The 20,033-nt window shown below is 30.9% G+C and overlaps 1 protein-coding gene across 2 annotated transcripts; it reads right to left on the minus strand.

The window, feature by feature from the left end:
* Window positions 1-3,959: 3,959 nt before the first annotated feature.
* LOC128160173 (neurogenic locus notch homolog protein 1-like) lies at window positions 3,960-17,782 on the minus strand. Of its 2 annotated transcripts, none has more exons than XM_052823447.1 (15): window positions 17,628-17,782; window positions 17,466-17,523; window positions 17,251-17,342; window positions 16,958-17,161; window positions 16,646-16,741; window positions 15,715-15,852; window positions 14,213-14,362; window positions 13,551-13,697; window positions 12,647-12,790; window positions 10,044-10,190; window positions 9,717-9,866; window positions 7,143-7,169; window positions 6,883-6,994; window positions 6,695-6,782; window positions 3,960-6,591 (listed from the first exon to the last, which is right to left on the minus strand). In XM_052823447.1, exons 1-15 carry the CDS (start codon window positions 17,668-17,670, stop codon window positions 6,340-6,342), a joined length of 1,848 nt encoding a protein of 615 aa, XP_052679407.1. In that variant the 5' UTR covers window positions 17,671-17,782; the 3' UTR covers window positions 3,960-6,339. The 2 variants fall into 2 exon arrangements, with proteins under 2 accessions (XP_052679407.1, XP_052679406.1); XM_052823446.1 differs by having other exon boundaries at window positions 6,695-6,785.
* Between the last annotated feature and the right edge of the window lie 2,251 nt (window positions 17,783-20,033).

Below are 20,033 nucleotides of genomic sequence, written 5' to 3' on the forward strand. Positions count from 1 at the left end.
TTGATCCTACCACTATCTTTTTAGATGTCCGTGTTGATTTGCTTTTAATTTGTATTTCGTTTTATGGATTTTTGTTATTGTCATTTTTCATTTTATATAGAAAAGACAATGGAAATGATTAACATAATTGTAAACAATTTATAGAATAATTAAATCAAGTTGTGCTGAAACAAAGTGAATATTCAACCAAAGCCGATTAAAATCAGAATTATATTTCTTGAAAATTCTATCGCAATTAACAGATTTGTTGATATGTTATTATTTGTATGAGAAAATACCACATTGTATTCTCTTTTTCGAGGCAAAAGAAAACTGTCAAAATTTTATCTCTTATCGTGTACTAGAAAGGCAATATAAAAATTGCATAATCATATGAAAACTTCGAATTTTTATACAGAACCAAATTCAGCTGTATTTTGCCATTCATTCAACAACAATAATATATGAAGAAACTACTTATATTAATGCTGGTATACAAGAAGAAAAAAAAGGAAAAGTCATATATGTGATAATTCGTATCATCCTGTTTATGATAAGCGTATAATAACCGTCTTATCACTTGCTTATTAGATATTATTGTTTTAACCCAAAATATTAACATTGATAAAGCATGCAGTTGCCTTTCAAAGAACCTAAATATAGGTAATGATTTCCATAATGTAAACTATTTCAAATGTACATGGTTTGAGAAAACACACCATGACTTGATAACAAAAAATTGACATCTTTGTAATTTGAACTTTGATATTATAGATGAATTTACGATATTATGAAACCTTCATTTATTTCCTATTTCTTGTATATATAATTTTGATTGAAAATACCAAGATCATTGAATTGTGAACCATGATTATAAAATCCCCGCTTCATGCGTTTTAATAAATATATACAAATTGAAACATCCTGTTTCAAATGAACATGTGTTGAAATGGTTATCTTCCTCATTGCTATAATTCATAATTAAAATATTAAACTAATAATTATACACAATGTGCCGACACGTGTTAGTATTAATTATTTTCCTTGTACTTTTTAAAGTTAATAAAGACTGGAGGTACCATAGAAAAAAAACAATCACATAGCTAATAGCAATTTTGTGAAAGCAATTAGTGATTTTTATGAGTAAGGCACAGAATTGGTATCAAATTTTGAAATTTATATTTCCTATTACAATCTATCACAATGAACATTTTACACCATCTAGATATATTGATGAACTGATTGTCCTAATTTTCTATTGAACCTTTCTGATTTGTCGGGTGTCTGTCAAACGATTGGCCAATGCTGCTCTGTTTTTAGATTTATGTTCTCCTGAAGTTATTTTTTTTTAGACGCGATGGAGATTACCATTCATATGGGATATCAAGCATGTTAAGAAAGCAGATTTTGTTGTTTTACAAGTGTTTTCAAGAACCAACTTGCAACTTATTTATTCGCTTATCAATTACCCCAAAAAACACAAAAAAACAATGCATTCTTTAGATAATTTCCTGTTAAAAAAAAGAAACTGAGAGAGAGAGAGAGAGAGAGAGAGAGAGAGAGAGAGCGTTGGTCAGAATCATTAAAGAAACTAGACTTTGACCCGTGCGTGCACGGGTTGACATATTGCATATGATATCGGGCATTTACGAAATATATACATCGACACACCGTATTGTTAACATTTTCATAACCAAGCTTTAAGCCTACAGTTAATGCTATTAATAACACTTCACTCTGCTTAGTTAGTATAATCTAACTGTGTCTCGGGACAGGCTTTCACCACGCTTAAAATGCCTCCCATATACCCGCATCGTAGGATACCCACGGGTGATCGCGTCTTTTAAGTAAAAGATGTGATCAGCCATGGGTATCCGACGATGATAAACCCGTAATGTAGCAGAAAAATGCAGAATCGCAAATACTTGAAAAACAATTATTGATAAAAAAAAATGAATAAAAAATGGTCTTGATAAAAACTTTTAAATGATCAAACAGGCTGGAATGATTAAGTTTTATAAACAATACAGAACCATACGGGACAACCATAGGAGTACAAAGTGTAATGAGGAATTTTATCAAAAATCGCCACTCTCTGTAATGTCTTTTCTCTGTCTACAATCGCTTTGCTTTAAATTTTCAAAGAGGTTTATCCCCGTTTAAAACTATACGAGTAAACGCACTAATGATCTGATTTATCCAAAAAAGAAATGTAGTTTCGTTAATGTTTTTAGTTGTTTCTTTCATAACAGGGGTTAAAAGTGAAGTACTATTATGTTCACATCAACATTAGAATGATGTGAATTCATAAGAGGGTGAATATGTTTGCCTACTCCTGTATATGTCATTCCTATTTTAATCAACAGCAAAAGTTGTAAGCCAACTATGTGAATTAATGTGCAGTCACAATTAACATTTTATTTAAAAATATATACAATTTGACTTCAAAACGATGTAACAACTTCTTCAGATATTTGATATACATATTATATACATTTTATATTCTGATATAATAAATGTTCAGTATATTAACACAAAAAAACACCAAAAAATAATTTTAATATTTTATTCGTAACAGACAACCATATTTGGATTATAGTACGTAACATAAGTGATCGATGTTTTTAAATAATAATTAATAATTGCAATTTTTTATCTAGCGCTTTTATAATGCTGATGCATTCTCAAAGTGCTTTTACAATTATTACCCCAGCAGACCTTATAGCATTCCAGAGCCTTCTCAGTGCGGCAGCCGTTAAGGCGCTCAAACACTCACATTCTGACAATATATTTCACTGTCTATAGCCAGGTACCCATTTTACACTTGGGTGGAGTGAGGAAATTCATGTATAGTGCCTTTCCCAAGGACACAACGTCGACCTACCGCGGCCAGGATTCGAATCCACAACCTTTCGGTCATGAGTCCTGCACCTTAACCACTCGGCTACCGAGACCACGACCAAGACCAAGATCTTGTAATATACCGATATAAGCAACATACAATCACATATTAATCGATTTCATCCTGTTTTTTTCCATTAAATTCTGTGATTGTTAATGCCTCTAAATGCAACAACTATTCACTGGGTATTTTTAATTTACATGAATTACATTAGTAGTTCCAAAACAGTGATTTCTATGTTATCGGTTAAAAATATATTTCGTACAGGTGTCAAAACTCTATGTTTTACAAATATTCAACAACAAAAAGTTGATTTTATTGTTATAAGCAAATTTTAAGAGTTGTTTTTTATGGATTATATTTTTATTCTCAACAGTCTATGTGATAATCAGTTCAAACCGGTTTTATAAAACAGCTGTTCTTGCTGTTACTAATATACTCCCTCCGTGATATGCAATTTGTATTGATTTATTTAAGTAAATAATTGATTTCATCAGTGAGGAAATGTAATAATAAGCATAATATAATTCAGTTGGGCAGACAATTGTTTGCTCACCTGACGGCATTTATTGACACGACTATCTCAAAAATAAAAAAAACATCAATGCTATAATAGCCAGCTATGTGAAAATACAATAAAGAGTTTATAAGGAACAAATATTTTGAATAGTTATTTTATGACCAGGTTTGTTATTTATTATTCAATGTAGCTAAAGGTAACACCAGGAAGGATCTAGACATTTTCAGATAATTGCAAGTGAAAGCAATGTCCATTGCACTTGCAAAATCACCGTGTTCTTTCTGCCTCACACTGCGGTATTCAGTTTATTCCAAATATGTATTCATTAGCAACAAAAAATCATGGAAGATACGAACTGTTTCGAATGTATTTGTTCAATTCATATTTAAATTAAGTTATAAGTTTACTTTAAGGCTAACACGTTGCAGGATTTAAAAAAAGTATGGCACTGATTCATTTGGTTTTGAATTAAAAATGGAATCGTTTACCCAAACATACCATATCATAAAGTTCAATTAAAAAGGGGAAAAGGCAATGTTGTTTAGCGTGACAGTCATAATTGGGTTTGCATGAAGCTTCTACTTGAAATGCACCTGGTTGTAGTGATACATTTTGATGAAACTGTTCTACACGCTTCTTTGTTAACTCAATTTTTCAAGCATTCAAATGTTTATTGCGCACTTTAACCAACTGAGTTTGAATACCATAACAAACAATCTTTTATCACAAAATTATATCATGACCTTTGAAATTGTCATATAACTTATACATTTCGTGTTTGTCTCGCATACAATTATCCTATTTATGTACAATGTGCTAATACAAAGGTTACAAAGACAAATCTAACAATTTATTCAAGTAAAGCTAAAACTAAATGCATCAATCCAATTGGAACAAAATGTAAATTAAATTAAACAAATTACGAAATACACTTGATTAAAAATAAGGCGTATTATATTAACTATGTCATATAGAATGCTAAAAAATGATTAACTTATTGTCAATTTTTATTATCATTTAAAATTCAATAGTTTTTTAACCGTAACAGACAAAGAGGTAGGCTATAAGCCTTAATTATTTTTTATTCTATTTAGACGTTCTTAAAACATATTTTACATCATCGTTTGTTTTTTATTAAAATTAATAAACATCGATTGAAACCCAGAATATTTATGATAAATGATATAGTTAAGAAAAAAATATAAGGACATTATTGGTTTAGCATAGTATTAGTTACAACATAGTAATAAGTAAAACATGTTATTATACCAGAACGTAACAATAACCAAAAGGATAACTTTTGCTTCTACATTTACAGTGCTGAAACATAAATTAGAATATATGACGAATAAAACGAATCGGTATGAGCACAACAACATATTTATTGCATTATAAGAGATACTTGTTAGTGATGACAATGTTTCTTTTCTAGAATGGTACCAAATATGATTCGACCATAATTAGTTAAAGGTCATAAACAAAATATCAGCAACCTGTTGAAAACTATTTACAATTATTTTTTTTATAAAAGCTGAGCGTCTTCATTTAGAAAAGAAAAATTAACAATATCGATATACTTTCTAAAAAAAAATTAAATGTAACATATTGGTGTAAAATAAGTATTGGTTTAAATTAATATGCAAGTACAATTCATTTTTCATTTCGGATTGTGTAAAAGAAAATTGGGCTGTAAAAAAAAAAAAATTATCTACTGCGTATTATTGAATTTAAATTCAAATCAATTGTGGATATTTATCATTACCAAAAGAACCGAACAAATAGCCCACACTCGAGGCAATTTCATATTTCTGGTTCATCCTTGTTATATAGAAACTAATATATACCATTTCTTGTTTACCTAAGCGTTTCTATTCATGGGAATTCATATGCAAGGGGTACGTATTTCATAGGGATGTCCTGTTATCAACACAAAATATCCAAGATATAATTATATACATTATATTATGAATTATTTTCACCTTCAAGTCATTAGAATAATGCACCATGCATTATAATAAAAAATGTTTAAAGATCAATATGGTTTTAAAAAAATATAAGAATATCAAGTAAAATTTAAAAACAATGCTATCAACTTGCGACAGATGTGGCAAATTGGACCTCATTTTTAGTGTAGCCATTATATGTGCAATGGTCAAACCATATCACAATTATGTAAGAAATCGAAACAGCCACAACTGAAAACCAAAATCATGATGACAGCGGCAGTACACATATTTTTCAAACTCCCCCCTTAATTTACAGATTTGTCAATTATCCCCTTAAAGTACTTATTAATTCTCATATACATGTATGTAGTATTACAAAACCATTTACAACTTGACAATTGACAAACAAGGCAATTCAATACGCCTGGTCTTGAAAATAGAATTTGAATACACTGTATTATACACAGGTAAAATGGCAACGTTTGTTTAACATATGTTCAACATACGTTGAACATATGTTCAGAGTAACATATGTTAAACATGCTGTGAAAAATTCATATGTTTAACAAATGTTACTTAGAACTTATGTTGAACATATGTTGCAATTTTACCTCTGTACAATACACTCAATTAACATATTGAAGAACACTTTAAATGTTTTCAGGGAATATTCAGATGTTTATACTTTGCATTCGACAAAACGCCACATTTTTAAAGGAAAATGGGACCTAAAAACAAATAATATTATTATAATAATTCAGGAAAAGAGTAAATATCTAAGATATAAATCCTTCCTACATATATGCAACTTACATTTCCTCTTAATATCTTTGATAGTTATAAGAAAGCAGGTAAATCAAAAGAAAAGAAAGATATACCTTCGTGTCATCTCAATATTAACACGGTTTTAAAGTTTCCGAATTTTTTTTTTTTTACAGTTCTATTCACACAATCTTAACTGAAAATATCAACTTGCAAATATATGCAACACTTCAAGCGCTTTCTTCCTCCATTGTTGAAAGTGATGAAACCGACATCGAATTTTGAATACCATATAAGTCGGCAGACAATATGACTGACTTTTTATATAAATGACAGTAAGTACCATCATAGTGGTTTTCGTCGCCGTAAGTCCCTGGTTCTGAGAAATTGTATAAGGGTCCAGTTTCTCTTTCTTGCATTGAGTTTGCTGTGTCGTAATTGTTTTCATTTTGAAGATTTATATGGTTGTTTTCGCTTTGAGCCTAAAACAAAATAATATTTACATTTAATTTTTTTGCGGACAAAATATATGAAATTTAAAATACACCGCTTACCCCAATAGCTCCATTTTACATAGTAAATTACCTTTTCTATGAATCTAATATCGCTATTTTCTGCAATTGAGTAGTGAATGGATTCAGTTGGTATACGAGTAGATTTGTCCCTTTGAAACCTGCTATAATATATAAAACGACGGTTATTTATTTAAAAAGGTAAAACTATTAATATTAGAACACTTTAAATGTTTTAACTGTAATATAAGCGAAACATACCCGCGTCTGTTTCGAATTTTCTCTTTCAATGCGAACAAAATTGTAAAAATTGAACACATCATCATTCCAACAAATCCTCCAACAGCTATCACGAGTAGTTTGTTTTCCTTTTCTACATTGTAAATTTATATCAAATCAAAATCCAGTTAATGTCATGATACATCCAGACGGGACTGTATTTGTTGTGCATCATTTTGAAAATGTTCGTATTTTTAATAACCATTATAAGATATTTAATATACAGTGTATGTGTATGTTACCATCAATCCACGATGTTGCCGCTTTAGCTGAAACAAAATAACAAATAAGAGGCTTAGGGGCCACATCGCTCACCTAAGGAACAATAGCATTACAGTTTCAAAATATCTTGACAACTAAGTACAGTAGATCTTGCTAAAAAAAACCTGAAAATCTGCCAATTTTTATCCACCTCCTTTTTTGGGGTAAATACCAAGCCCCTTTTGTTGTTGTACCTGTAAGAAGATTTTTCTCTATTCCTATATACCCCCCACCCCCATTTCGTGGCCCCACTTTTCTTTATGGAATCATGGTTTAATCAAACTTAAATCTGCATAACATGTGCTTTCACAATAAGTACTGAGTTTAGGACCAAAAACTTTCCCAGAATATTTTTAAAGATTTCCTCTATATATTCCCATGTAAAAATTCATCCCCCATTGTGGCCTCACCCTACCCCTGGAGTATTATTTAAACAAACTTGAATCTATACGATCTGGGGGTGCTTCCACTCAAATTCGGCTTTCCTGGCCTAATAGTTTTGAGAAAAAGATTTTTAAAGATTTTCTCTATATATAAAATTTTTTCCCCCATTGAAGCCCCGCCCTACCCTAGGGACCATGATTTGAACAAACCCTAGGACCATAATTTGAACAAACTTGAATCTACACTACCTGAGGATGCTTCCATTTTAATTTGAGCTTTTCAGGCCTGATAGTTTTTGAGAAGAAGATTTTTAAAGATTGTTTCTATATATTCCTATGTAAAACTTGATCCCCCAATTGTGGCCCATCCCTACCCCCGGGGACCATGATTTGAAAAACTTAAATCTACACAACCTGAGGATGCCTCCACACAAGTTTAAGCTTTTCAGGCCTAATAGTTTTTGAGAAGATTTTTGAAAAATACCCACAAATTTTCAAAAATTCTCAATTATCTCCCCTTTAAAGAGGGCGTGGCCCTTTCTTTGAACAAACTTGAATCCCCTTCACCTAGTGGTGCTTTGTGCCAAATTTGGTTGAAATCTGCCCAGTGTTTCTTGAGAAGAAGATGAAAATGTGAAAAGTTTACAACGACGACGACGACGACAACGCCGACAACGCCGCCGACGACGACAACGACAGACAACGGACAAATTGTGAACAGAAAAGCTCACTTGAGCCTTTGGCTCAGGTGAGCTAAAAAGCAAATTTACCGTTATAATTTATGAATATCTGTTTTGAAAACAAACAATATAGTTATCTGTCACTGAAGTAAGTGCACTGTAGCTTTTGCAATCTATATCCATGTGCATAATTATTACAGTGCTTATGAACTCCTTTTTGATATTCAAGAACTGTGCAATCCAATAAGAATATATATATATATATATATATATATATATATATATATATATATATATATATATATATATATATATATATATATATATATATATATATATTATTCAGCTAGCTATGTCGTGATGTCACTAATACCCCCCCCCCCACCAAAAGCGACCAAAATATCAAATGTCAAATTTTGTATAACAATTGCTTGATTGCAGAATAAGTTTTATATCCCTAAAAATTAATCATTTTCTGTTAGGTTCAAGAGGCATAACTCTCTCAAAAATCATCTGACAGGAAGCAAGTTCAAACTTGATTTATATTTTTAAAAAGATTAACCTAATATGAAATATCAATTTCACAAATGCATCACTTCAAAAGTAAAATAGCGGAAACTAAGAATTTTCCATTTTTTCCTAATTTCAAGAGGCATAACTCTTTTAATATCATCAGACCAAAACTAAATTTAAACTTGATATGTTTTTGTTTTTTTCTGGGTTTTTTTATTTGATGTCTTTCTATGTGTAAATAACATACATATGATATATCACCTTAATGTATGCATCCCTGCAAAATTTGAGAGCGGAAACTAAGAATATCTAAATTTTTTCTCTGTTCGAGAGGCAAAACTCTATCAAAAATCATTGAACCGTAACTAAATTTAAATTCAACCGGTATAATTGTAAGAGAGATCCATATATCAAATTTGTGTTAGATGTGTCAGAGGATGAATCTCTGCCATTCAGTCAAATGAAATATGACTGAATGGTAACAGAGAGGTGACTGAATGGCATAGCTATGCCATTCAGTCACCTTTCCAGACCATTCAGCTACCATTCAGTTGACTGAATGGCAGAGATGTGCAAACGTTTTTGAGATAATGATGTTGATAGGAAAGTACCACCGGAGCCAGAACCCAGGGGCCATGAAATCAGTAATTGTGAAGAGGCACACTTCCTCGTCATAACTATGTCCTTAATTTATCGGATTAATAGCCAGAAGCAGAGAAGATTTTCAAAGAATTACTGCATTCATTTAGAACTCCCCCATAATACCAGAACCCATGACTCAGGGGCCATGAATTTCACAATATTGGAAGGGGAACTCTTCCTCATCATACCAATGAGCTCATATCATCGTCGATAATCTCCGCTGGATTAAAATATTTTAGTTCAGAACCATAAAAAAGATGGACAAGATATATTTATCTTTTGTTTAAAAAAATGAATCTTTAATGAATCGATTTTGATATCATTATAAATTGACTACCTTTGCGACAAGTAAAATCGCTATTGTCCTTTTCGTATCCATTTGCACACAAGCACATTTTTCTATGACCCATTTCTTTGCAGACTCCGCCCTCATAAGTTCCGTTGCATTGAATGTCTGTATCACAATCCTCATACATAGATTTATTCGCTGATAAGATAAAAAATGTATCATTTAGCTTTATTCTAATGCAAAGTTTGTCAACAACATCTATGGAATATTATAAATTGTTGACGATCATTTTTTTGATAACACGATACAACTGTAGCTGGTGTTTTACAACATATACAAATAATTTTCAAATAACACAATTAAATATACATGTACCTTGAAAACAACTTTCATTGTAGCGTATGTATTCCTGGTTGCAGTGACACACTGTTTCGGTGTTTATATTAGCCATACAAACACCAGAGTTTGCTGTACCTGTACATTGTCCGCCAATGTAACAGGGCTCATCAAGTGTCAACCCAACTAGTATAAGAAATGTATATAATTGTTTGAATCTATTATTTAATTAAATGAAAGTCACTGTATATTCAAAGTTATTTACAAATTAATTTCGCTTCTTTCAAAAGTATAATGTTACATGTATATGAAACTAATTTTGGATGTCACGCAGCCTGTATGTAAACATGTTGAATTAATTATTGAGTTCATACACTTTGTTAGTAAGGGTGCGCTGATTCATGCACTATCTTTCAGGACGCCCCATGAGTAAACCCTCTAAATACTGATCCTTTTTTTTTTGTTCAATTTATTTTTAAACCACAACCCCCACCCCCCCCCCCGCCATATTTTTAGTGTTCAGATTAATATTGTTTCCTATTTAATTTGCGTAAATTAGAGAGTATGTACATTATTTGTTTTATATATATATATAGAGAGAGAGAGAGAGAGAGAGAGAGAGAGAGAGAGAGAGAGAGCGTTTTCAGACCATAGGGAATGCATTTATTTGACATTATTACGCATCCAATCTTTGATTTCTGTTTCTCAATACAGCCAATAAACAATATGCGTATTTGTACGATGATATTTTTTACCATTTATTAGTTATTACGTATTATTAAATTCATTCTTACTTACTTACTTCTTACTTTATTTTAATTATATATTACAATTTTTCGGACATATCAAGTTCATAAAAATAGCATGATATTACGTAAGAACTATAATGTAATATTATGTTTAAAAGTAAAACGTAAAGTTTTACATTGTTATGCAACACTAAATGTAGCTATTTTACACGAAAATTAATTCTGGATGATTTTTTTTACAGATCAACACCATATTTAATATAATCTAATCAACCGCAGACACTTATTCAAGATGACATATCATTTTAGCATATGCATATGATAGATTATAAAGGGTAGATCACTCTTACATATATACATGATATGTTTTTAATGGTTAAACAAGTCAATAAAAATGGGAATAAAAAAGACCTTATTTTCTAAATATTTCTGATTTAGTTGTAAAACGAAATTTGTCCGAAAATGGTTTAGGCAGGTAGCTTTTTTCAGTTGACAGAGGTTCCAAAAAGATAAAACGTGTGTCACAAAAGGTGAATCAATTTTCAATAAAATAATGCATTGACTGGTTAAATAATATCTCATTAGGAAGTAAATAAATTGGACACTCGTCACAACTTCGAAACAGTTTTACAGATATTAATATGAAGAAAGAACTTTACAACTAAAATAAAAAGTTAAAAAAATGTATTTCAATTTGTTTATTTTTTTTCTTTTATAAACCATTGTAATTTTTGGATTTAATATATATATATATATATATATATATATATATATATATATATATATATATATATATATATATATATATATATATATATATATATATATATATATATATATATATATATTGCGTTTAGCGCCTGGTTGATGCGTGAGTTAAAAGTTGGTTGTTAAGCGGCAAAGCTATCGTGTTAGGTAATGCATTTAACCTATAAAATCTTGTGAATATTCTAAAAACAAATTTCCGGACATTTTTACCGTTAAGATAAAATTAACAAAATCCATGAGAAATGCATCATGTGTTCTAGAAATTAAGCAACAAAAGAAATTTTTAAATCGCGTATAAGGGATCAAGAAAAAAAAACCACCGACCAATACCAATTGACAAAATCATGTGAAAAAAAGATTTGAGGAAGGCACTAACTAGCCAATAAGTCAAAAACATTATATCTGATGTAAGCATTTCGTTTGACCTAAGTGAGCAAACTCTTTTTTATTTAATTCTACAAATATGTCATTCAAGTACATGATGGGTAAATGTTGAGGAAAATTAATGTTTTCCAGGAACTTTTCATAAATAACACGCAATTGTTTTCTAATACGATAGCAAAGTTTTAACAATGGCGTGCATGTGTACATGGCCAAACAAATTGATATGTTTCTTTAGAGTGACTTAGGCACACATTTCAAATGTTGAGCATCGTTCATCAAAGTGTTCATGAACAAATTACAATTGTCGGACAAAATAATAGCTAAAGCAATGTATGCTGTATATTTTATAACTTTATTTTGCTAGTGTGATAAGTCTGCATGTAACTTAAACTTTTATGATGTTTAAGCTTTAAAAAAAATCATTACTTTTGGCAGAAGATAGATTTTTCTTCTAAGGAATATATATCAGGTCACTTTTATACTTTTTACGCTTTTATCACTGTACACGACGACAATTATTCAATGTTGCTTCAATTAAGGCTTCCACAAACAAATGGCTTACACAATTCAAATACCATAATATTTTTGTCATGTTTTACAAAAAAAAAATCAGCATGAAAATGTAGCTAAAACTTCTGTAAAAATTGATTACCGATCTAGGTCTTTAATATTTTTAAAATATTCTCGAACATAATTATTACTGCTTCATAGTAATTTATTGTACATTTCGTCCGTCCATACCTTTTAAGCAAACTCCTTTGAAGATTGCTTTTCCATCAGGACAGTAGCAAATTCGCTGTCCCTCTACAACTTTACACTCGTTTGCTCCATGAGATCCAATACACTGCTCAGACCAAACACAGGACTCAAAGAGATGAAGATTTACTAAAGTAGTAAACATATGGAGTATTGTATGGGTTTAACGCGTTTTGAACTTTATCTAATAATAGTAAGTCAATCAAAGTACTGAAGTACTGACGGGAGTTGATTTTATCGATTATTATTTATAATAAAATCAACGATATGTTATTTTGCATGGCAAGTTGTTCACTATATGTATTTGAATTACGCACATTTTTTTAAATATGAATTCTCACGCAGGAATTGCGTGAAAATCCAATATGAATCATGTTGAGTAATATTCAAAGATGTATTCCATAAAACTACGCATCAGTAATCGAAATAGTTATGAGAAATTCTATGGACCCAAGCAAAATTGAACTCTAGTCTCGTTCAACCAGATTCTCAGCTGTCTTTGTTAACCTCCGACAAACAAGAGACACTCTCTGCTTGTCGGATATTAACGGACACAGCCCAGCGTCTGGCTGAACGAGACTATATTGAACTCTAGCGTAGGAATACATAAAATGTACGACTTCAAAAAGTATCTGAATTATCCGTACCATTTAAAATCTGAATTTTTACCAGGAGTCTATAAATAAGTTTCCTTGAAAAACAATGTTTAATAACTCATTACATCGAATTTATCGATTAGAACTATATGTTGTCAGCGGTTTATTGATTTGTGCTTAGGTCCAAACACTGTTTCACTTTCGGTTTGCCAAAGTATCTGCATAGGAGAGTTAATTAAATCAACTCCCAAAAATGGTGATGTAGTTTCATGGTATCTTCTGGGATTTCTTACTTCTGTAACACTTGGATTGTTTTTCAATATACCCCTGGTTACATCCACAGATCTGCTCCGATTTACCATTGGTAGAACATGTATTGGCATTTTCCGCCCCAGAACATTGCTGATTAACTTCACAAGTTTCGTTTATTGATAGTCCACCTAAGCAAGACATGTTTCCGAAAAACAAGAAAAGTGTCTCTCATGTAATTTTCTAAATATTGCTGATCACTGCAATTAAGTAACTTTAACTTTCCGTTAGCTAAACATAATGCCACAACATCATCTTGTGGACATAATTTAATTATAAAATTCATATTAGATGTACGTTAACGTTAAATCATCTATATACAAAGACAAGGCGTTTGTAAAGTTATAAAAGTTATAAAGTATATTTCTGTAGACATTGGACTGATCATTTAAAGACGAACTGCATACATGTATCATATTAGTATTTTAAAAGGAAATAGACACATTTATAAAACAATGTATTGAAACATACTGGTGTTGTTCTGGTATTGATTGACATGATAACCTACTTAATTTAAGTGGAAAATATTTTTAAAATAAACAACAGCCATTGCAGCGTAGAGGGAAGTTGTATCATACTCAAATTCCTCCCTGACATTACTACTTCTATTTATGTCTTTAATGTACCTCTGTGTACAAGTCCCTACCTTTGATGCAATTGGAACCACTAGCAATATAACCTTTCATACAGGAACAAACTTGTGTTTCTGCGGTTTGATTTCGAAGACATCTGGATGCATAATTTGTTCCCGAACATTGCTCTTCTTTAAAACAATTTTCTCCAAGGGTTAAACCGACTAAAATGAAAATAAAATTATCTCCAAGGATTAAGTCGACTAAAATGACATATACTTAAATGAAGACAATTATTAGAAACTAAAGAAAAGAAAATGTAATTGTGGATTTTGAAATGTTCAGCCTTTTTAAGAATTTATCGATGTGGATTTATTTTGTCAAGAGAGTTAAAACATATACAGCTGTACTGAGACTCACGTTCATACATATATGTAATCAAAGTACTGAAGTACTGTCGGGAGTTGATTATATTGATTATTATCAATTTTAAAATCAACGATATGGTATTTTGCCTGGCAAGTAGTTTCTAATCCGTATTTGAATTACGCACATTTTTATGATATGAATTGTCAAAGTTTTTCCGACAAGAATTTTGAAAAAAACCCATATGATCATGTTGAGTAATATTTAAAGATAGAATTACATTTGTAATTCCATCAAACTGTGTACCAGTAATCAAAATGTGTCTAAAAATTGTACACGTCTGGATCCAAGCAATATTGAACTTTAGTCTTGTTCAACCAGACGCTCGGCTGTCTCCGTTAATTTCCGACTACCAAGAGAGACTCTCTGCTTGTCGTAGATTTACGGAGACAGCCGAGCGTCTGGTTGAACGAGATATACAACCGTAACTTCTCGGGCCTTTCCGGCAAGCTCGAAAAAAACCCTCAAATGTATTACCTAGGCGTCCATGACAACCCCCCTTTTTGTAAAACTTGAAATAAATAGAACACATTTTACGATCTGTTGAGATGTGAGCTATACTTCATTAAAGTAAACGATATACACTTAAATATTACACAGAAGCGACATACAAGACTGTCTAGCCGATACTTATTTTAATGGGAAGCGACTCCATTTTGTATAAAATTCTAACATCCGGTGATGTTAATACATTCGAGGTGTTTTCCGAGCTTGCCGGAAAGGCCCGAGAAGTTGCGATTGCGAGACTATATAGAACTATTAGAGCTATAGAGACTATTAAGACGTAGGAATACATACAATTACAAAAAAAACTATTAAATTGTTCGTACTATATAAAATCTGACTATTTTCAAGGTATTTATGAATACGTGTCTTTTGAAAAACAATGGTACAGCATACAGTACACCGAATAATCTATTATTTTCAAGATCTACGTCTTGTCAGCGGTGATGATTTGTGCTTAGGTCCAGACACTGTTTCACTTTCGGTTTGTCAGAGTAACTGCATAGGAGAGTTGATTAAAATCAACTCCCAAAAAGTATTACGAGTAATTTCAATCCAGAAAATGATATCATAATAAGGTAATAGTTGAAACGTTAGTATTTTTATGTTGATTGATACCATGCTCAATCCATTGTCATAAACATACTTTTGACACATCTCCCATCAATTTCCCTGTGGTAGCGTAGACATTGACAAGTTCTCGTGTGGGCAGAATATTTACATTCGCTGTTGTTGTCGTAACATGTTGAATATTCGTCACATGATTCATTAATGTGGCGTTTAGCTACAAAACATTAAAATCAAGACGAGTGTGTATAAAGTAACCTTATACTTTTGTTTTATTTAATATGTGCTATATCATTTATTATATTTTGTCTTTAGCTGCTTTTCTTAAGTTTGGTTTTTTGGAAAATTGTCAATGTAGTGTTTACTAAGTTATGATTAATTACATTAGGGTTATTTGTATCTTTAAGAAACAACCAAAGTTTTTAAATTGGTTATTGTTATTAATAACATGTTTGTCCTGAAGTTGTATTTTCATTACACGAAATTAACAAAGGAAATAATGCTCTCCAACTGCTACTAAATGTAAGGAAACAGATATACATATAATACTTAAGTATTAACTTCAAATATCATTGCTTTAAAATCCGCTGTTTTTATTGCATGTTCATTAAAATTAACTCGTTGATTGTTTTATGAGGTATTTTGCCCAATAATTTTAGTAATCCGGATACTTAGTATTATAAAAAAAAAACCCACTAACATTATTAAAGGTTTATAATTCAACTTATTTTAGGATCATCAAGATAGAACGTTATAAAAAATCAAATAAAACTTTTAAAAATATGAAACCACTGAAAAGGAAGATGATGATTGTTTTTTACATTATATAACGGTTCATGTGTTTTAATCATATTCTATATGTAGACACTAAAATATTCTAAAATATATTATGGCATAAGAGCCCGAATTTTATGTTTAAAATATTCTAAATTTACAAACTAAAACATATCATGGCATTGGTGCTAGAGCTTATCTGTTCATCATTTGAAGAGAAAAGAAATCAATCTTACGGATGCAGATTTGTTTGTCAATTACTGGGTATCTACTACAGGTCTCCCTCTCTCTGTCACAGTCAGCGCTACGGTTACAGGTGATTTCGTTTCCGACTTGAATAAAGCAAAGGAAAGTAAATGAAAAGAGAAAAAATCATTGAGAAATATTTCATTCTTAGATATAAGTGCAGAAATATTACTATCTAAGTAAAGATATGTCTGCTGTACAGTTTGAATTAGAGAAGAACGTCAAGAAAGTTAAACGAATAGTGTCAGCAAGAGAGGTTTTAAATGTAACTTTTCCAAGACCTACATGAGTATAACGAGTACCTGTCTTTCCTTCACAAATCAACACCATCTCCACATGTTGTAAGTTAGCTGCTGGTTTACATGGCACAGATTGTTTCAAGTCAAACGTGTATGTCTTCCCAAAAGCAGTGTATTTTACTTTGGCCTTTGTTAATTTAGAATTTGCTGAACTATTGTTGATTTCTTTCATGAAAACCAGGCATTGGTCGTCGGCAGTTGAATGTTCTGAAATGTAAAGATTAACAAGTTTTAACACTTTGTTTAACATACTTTATAAAACTCAAGAAACAAATAATCGTTTAATTTGATCTAGCCTTTAGTAATATATGCTTTTATGTTCCCTGGCAGAAAACTGCATCTACTTCCACTCTTCATAAATGACAAGAAATCGTAATAATGGTAATCCCTGAAAGAATAAATCTAAAGTGACATATAATAAAATATTCACCAATTCATTCATTATAAAATAAGTGAAGGAATGAAAAAAAAAATCTTAAACTAGATAACAAATAACAATTTAAAAACTTACCCAATAAACACGTATGCACATAATGGATGTATCAATGTTGTGAACAATAAGTGGACGACTGCAAGTTTTAGAAATACTTATAAAACGGCGTAGTACGCATATACTTAGTAAATTATTTGTAATTACAAAAAAAACTATTAAAAATATTATTCTCATACTTACACAATACTTTTTTAAAGTATTTTTCTGTCTTTACAATTGGCATGATCAAATTAATTAAAACCACAACTTCCACTTTACATGAAACATCATTTCTCAGTTGATCCTGACTAGAACTGATTGATGTTCTGCAATTAAATCTATCGAAAGTGTCCAGCTTTTCTTCCGCCATTCAATTAAATGAATTTGTGGTAATTAATCAGATTTTTTCGTGAACACGGAATGTAAAGCTAAGTAGCTTCCCTGTTCAAACTAAAATTCTGTTCCGTATGGAAATTCATGCCATTTCCGATTACTGCAGCTTTTAATATACTGTTTGATATACAAAATTACTTGTTAAGGTCTTCCGTTTCCAGCAGAAGACCTTATTGTTTTCGAACTGTTTCTTATTATTATTTTTTCCAAATTTTGTGCACGAGATTTCTCGAAATCTATTCGATCGATCTCAACCATTTTTTCACAGATGGTTGGGCGTGATCTAATCTTCATATATTTTTCTTAATTTTTTCTTAGTCACTTCCGGTACCGAATTGTCGGTCATTTTGTAATTTTTGACGACTCATTTTGTGCAGCTATAAACTCGGAAACCATAAGAGATATGAATATGAAATTTTCAGGATAGGTAGACTATAGTTTGAAGTTGTGTAGCATGTAGTTGTTTAATGCCTGTTGCGCCATTTCTTGGAGCTCGCCTGGGCACGAAAATTGGGTATGAATTTTGATTCAAAATTTTCACACGTTTTGATTTATATCTTTTTATCAGTTGATATTTTGTTAAGACATATATAACAAAAGTGGCAGAGAATCAATAGTTCTTTCCAACAAAATCAAGAAAAAGGGGCTGGCCCCTTTATTTAGGACCCAAGACACTCTTAAACTCTATCACAAATAACTTAAAAACGATAAAGATTTTGTAATGCATTATAGAAGCAAAGTTGTTGATCGTACCAATATCTATTAGAAAAAATCATTGCCACGCCCATTTATTACGTAATTAGGGATTTTTAGGGGCCAAAGTACTTAAACTTTGACGCAATATAACTAGAGAAGTAGACATATTTTGTTAGACATCATAGAAGAGAAAATGTTTGAATTTATGATTTAAATCGATTCCACTTATCAGAACACGAATTTCTGCCCCCATTAAGGAATCTAGAGGGCTGGCCCCTAAAATATTCAAACATTTGTATCTCAAAAATGATCAACAATATTAGATGGGTTTAAGAACAAAAATTTTCAAAGAAATCAAGAAAAAGGAGCTGGACCCTTTTTATTGGGGGGGGGGGGCAAGAAACTCGTAAAGTCTATTACAAATTACATAAAAACGATTAAGATTTCGTAATGCATTATAAAAGCAAAGTTGTTAATTGTAGCAATATCTATCTGCAAAACTCATTGCAACACCCATTTATTATGTAATCATGGATTTGTATACATTATCTGAAAGTGGGTGTGTGTGTGTTGGGGGGGGGGGGGGGTAATTCTAAAATTATATCGATTATTCATGGTATGATTAAAAACAGAAATCGCAAGGAAGACCTACTCGTTACTCGTAACGAGATCGTATCTAGTTGATATTATTTGTTTGAAATAAACTACACTTCAAACTACAATTTCTATTCCTTTTTATCTCATTGATGGATATATCTTTTTTCTCTTTGTATATCGGCCAAAATAGCAATAAAAAATTATTTATCAGTACTGTAAAAGTTTACTTTTGTAGTAATAAAAAAATTAGTAAATTTAAAAAAGGAAATAAATTTTTTTTATGTTCATTATTGCATGTAAAATGGCTGTGTAAGTGGCATAGGAAAAATATAATATACAATAACTTTATATGAGTTTAAAATAGTAAAATATTGTTTGAAACCTACGCTTTTAATAAGGTCGTTGACCTAACATGTAATTTTTCGTTACAAAGTCAAAAACTGTGTTGAACCAAAGAAGTGTGATTTTGAGATTTACTAAGCTTATAATATGTTGAATGTTTCTTAAAAGAATGAATTCAATAATTTTTTGTTACATACGATATTAAATGGTTTGGGGCAGTTTACGATTTATATATTAGGGGTTTCTAAAGGAGCGTAAATTTTCCCGAACCATTTTATATCGAATAAGCTAGTGGATATTAAATTTGTTCTTTATAATTTGAATTTTTGATACATAAAAATGGTCATTTTAACTTTTAAATGACATTTAATAGTAAAAGATTCAAACGTAACGTCAGGTGGATTGATACGTTTTTGACGTTAGTCTTACTATGACGTTGGCCAAATTCGTTATATAACATTTGCCTTCGTCATGGCAAGACTAACGTCAAAAAACGTATCAATACACCTGGCGGTAAGTTTGAATTTTGTACGAAAACATTTCCTTGGTAAATGTAATATTAATTTTTCAGCTCGACTA

This window comes from Crassostrea angulata, chromosome 8 (assembly GCF_025612915.1).
Source record: "Crassostrea angulata isolate pt1a10 chromosome 8, ASM2561291v2, whole genome shotgun sequence".
Taxonomy (NCBI): Eukaryota; Metazoa; Mollusca; class Bivalvia; order Ostreida; family Ostreidae; genus Magallana; species Magallana angulata.

Coding starts and splice junctions, on each gene's coding strand:
- LOC128160173 (XM_052823446.1), bottom strand. CDS start 17,670: ATGCCAATTGTAAAGACAGAAAAATACTTTAAAAAAGTATTGT. Junction 14,363..15,714: donor TGATGGGAGATGTGTCAAAA/GTATGTTTATGA, acceptor TTTTCATTTTAG/TCGGTTTAACCCTTGGAGAA. Junction 6,592..6,694: donor ATATTAGATTCATAGAAAAG/GTAATTTACTAT, acceptor ATTTTGTTTTAG/GCTCAAAGCGAAAACAACCA.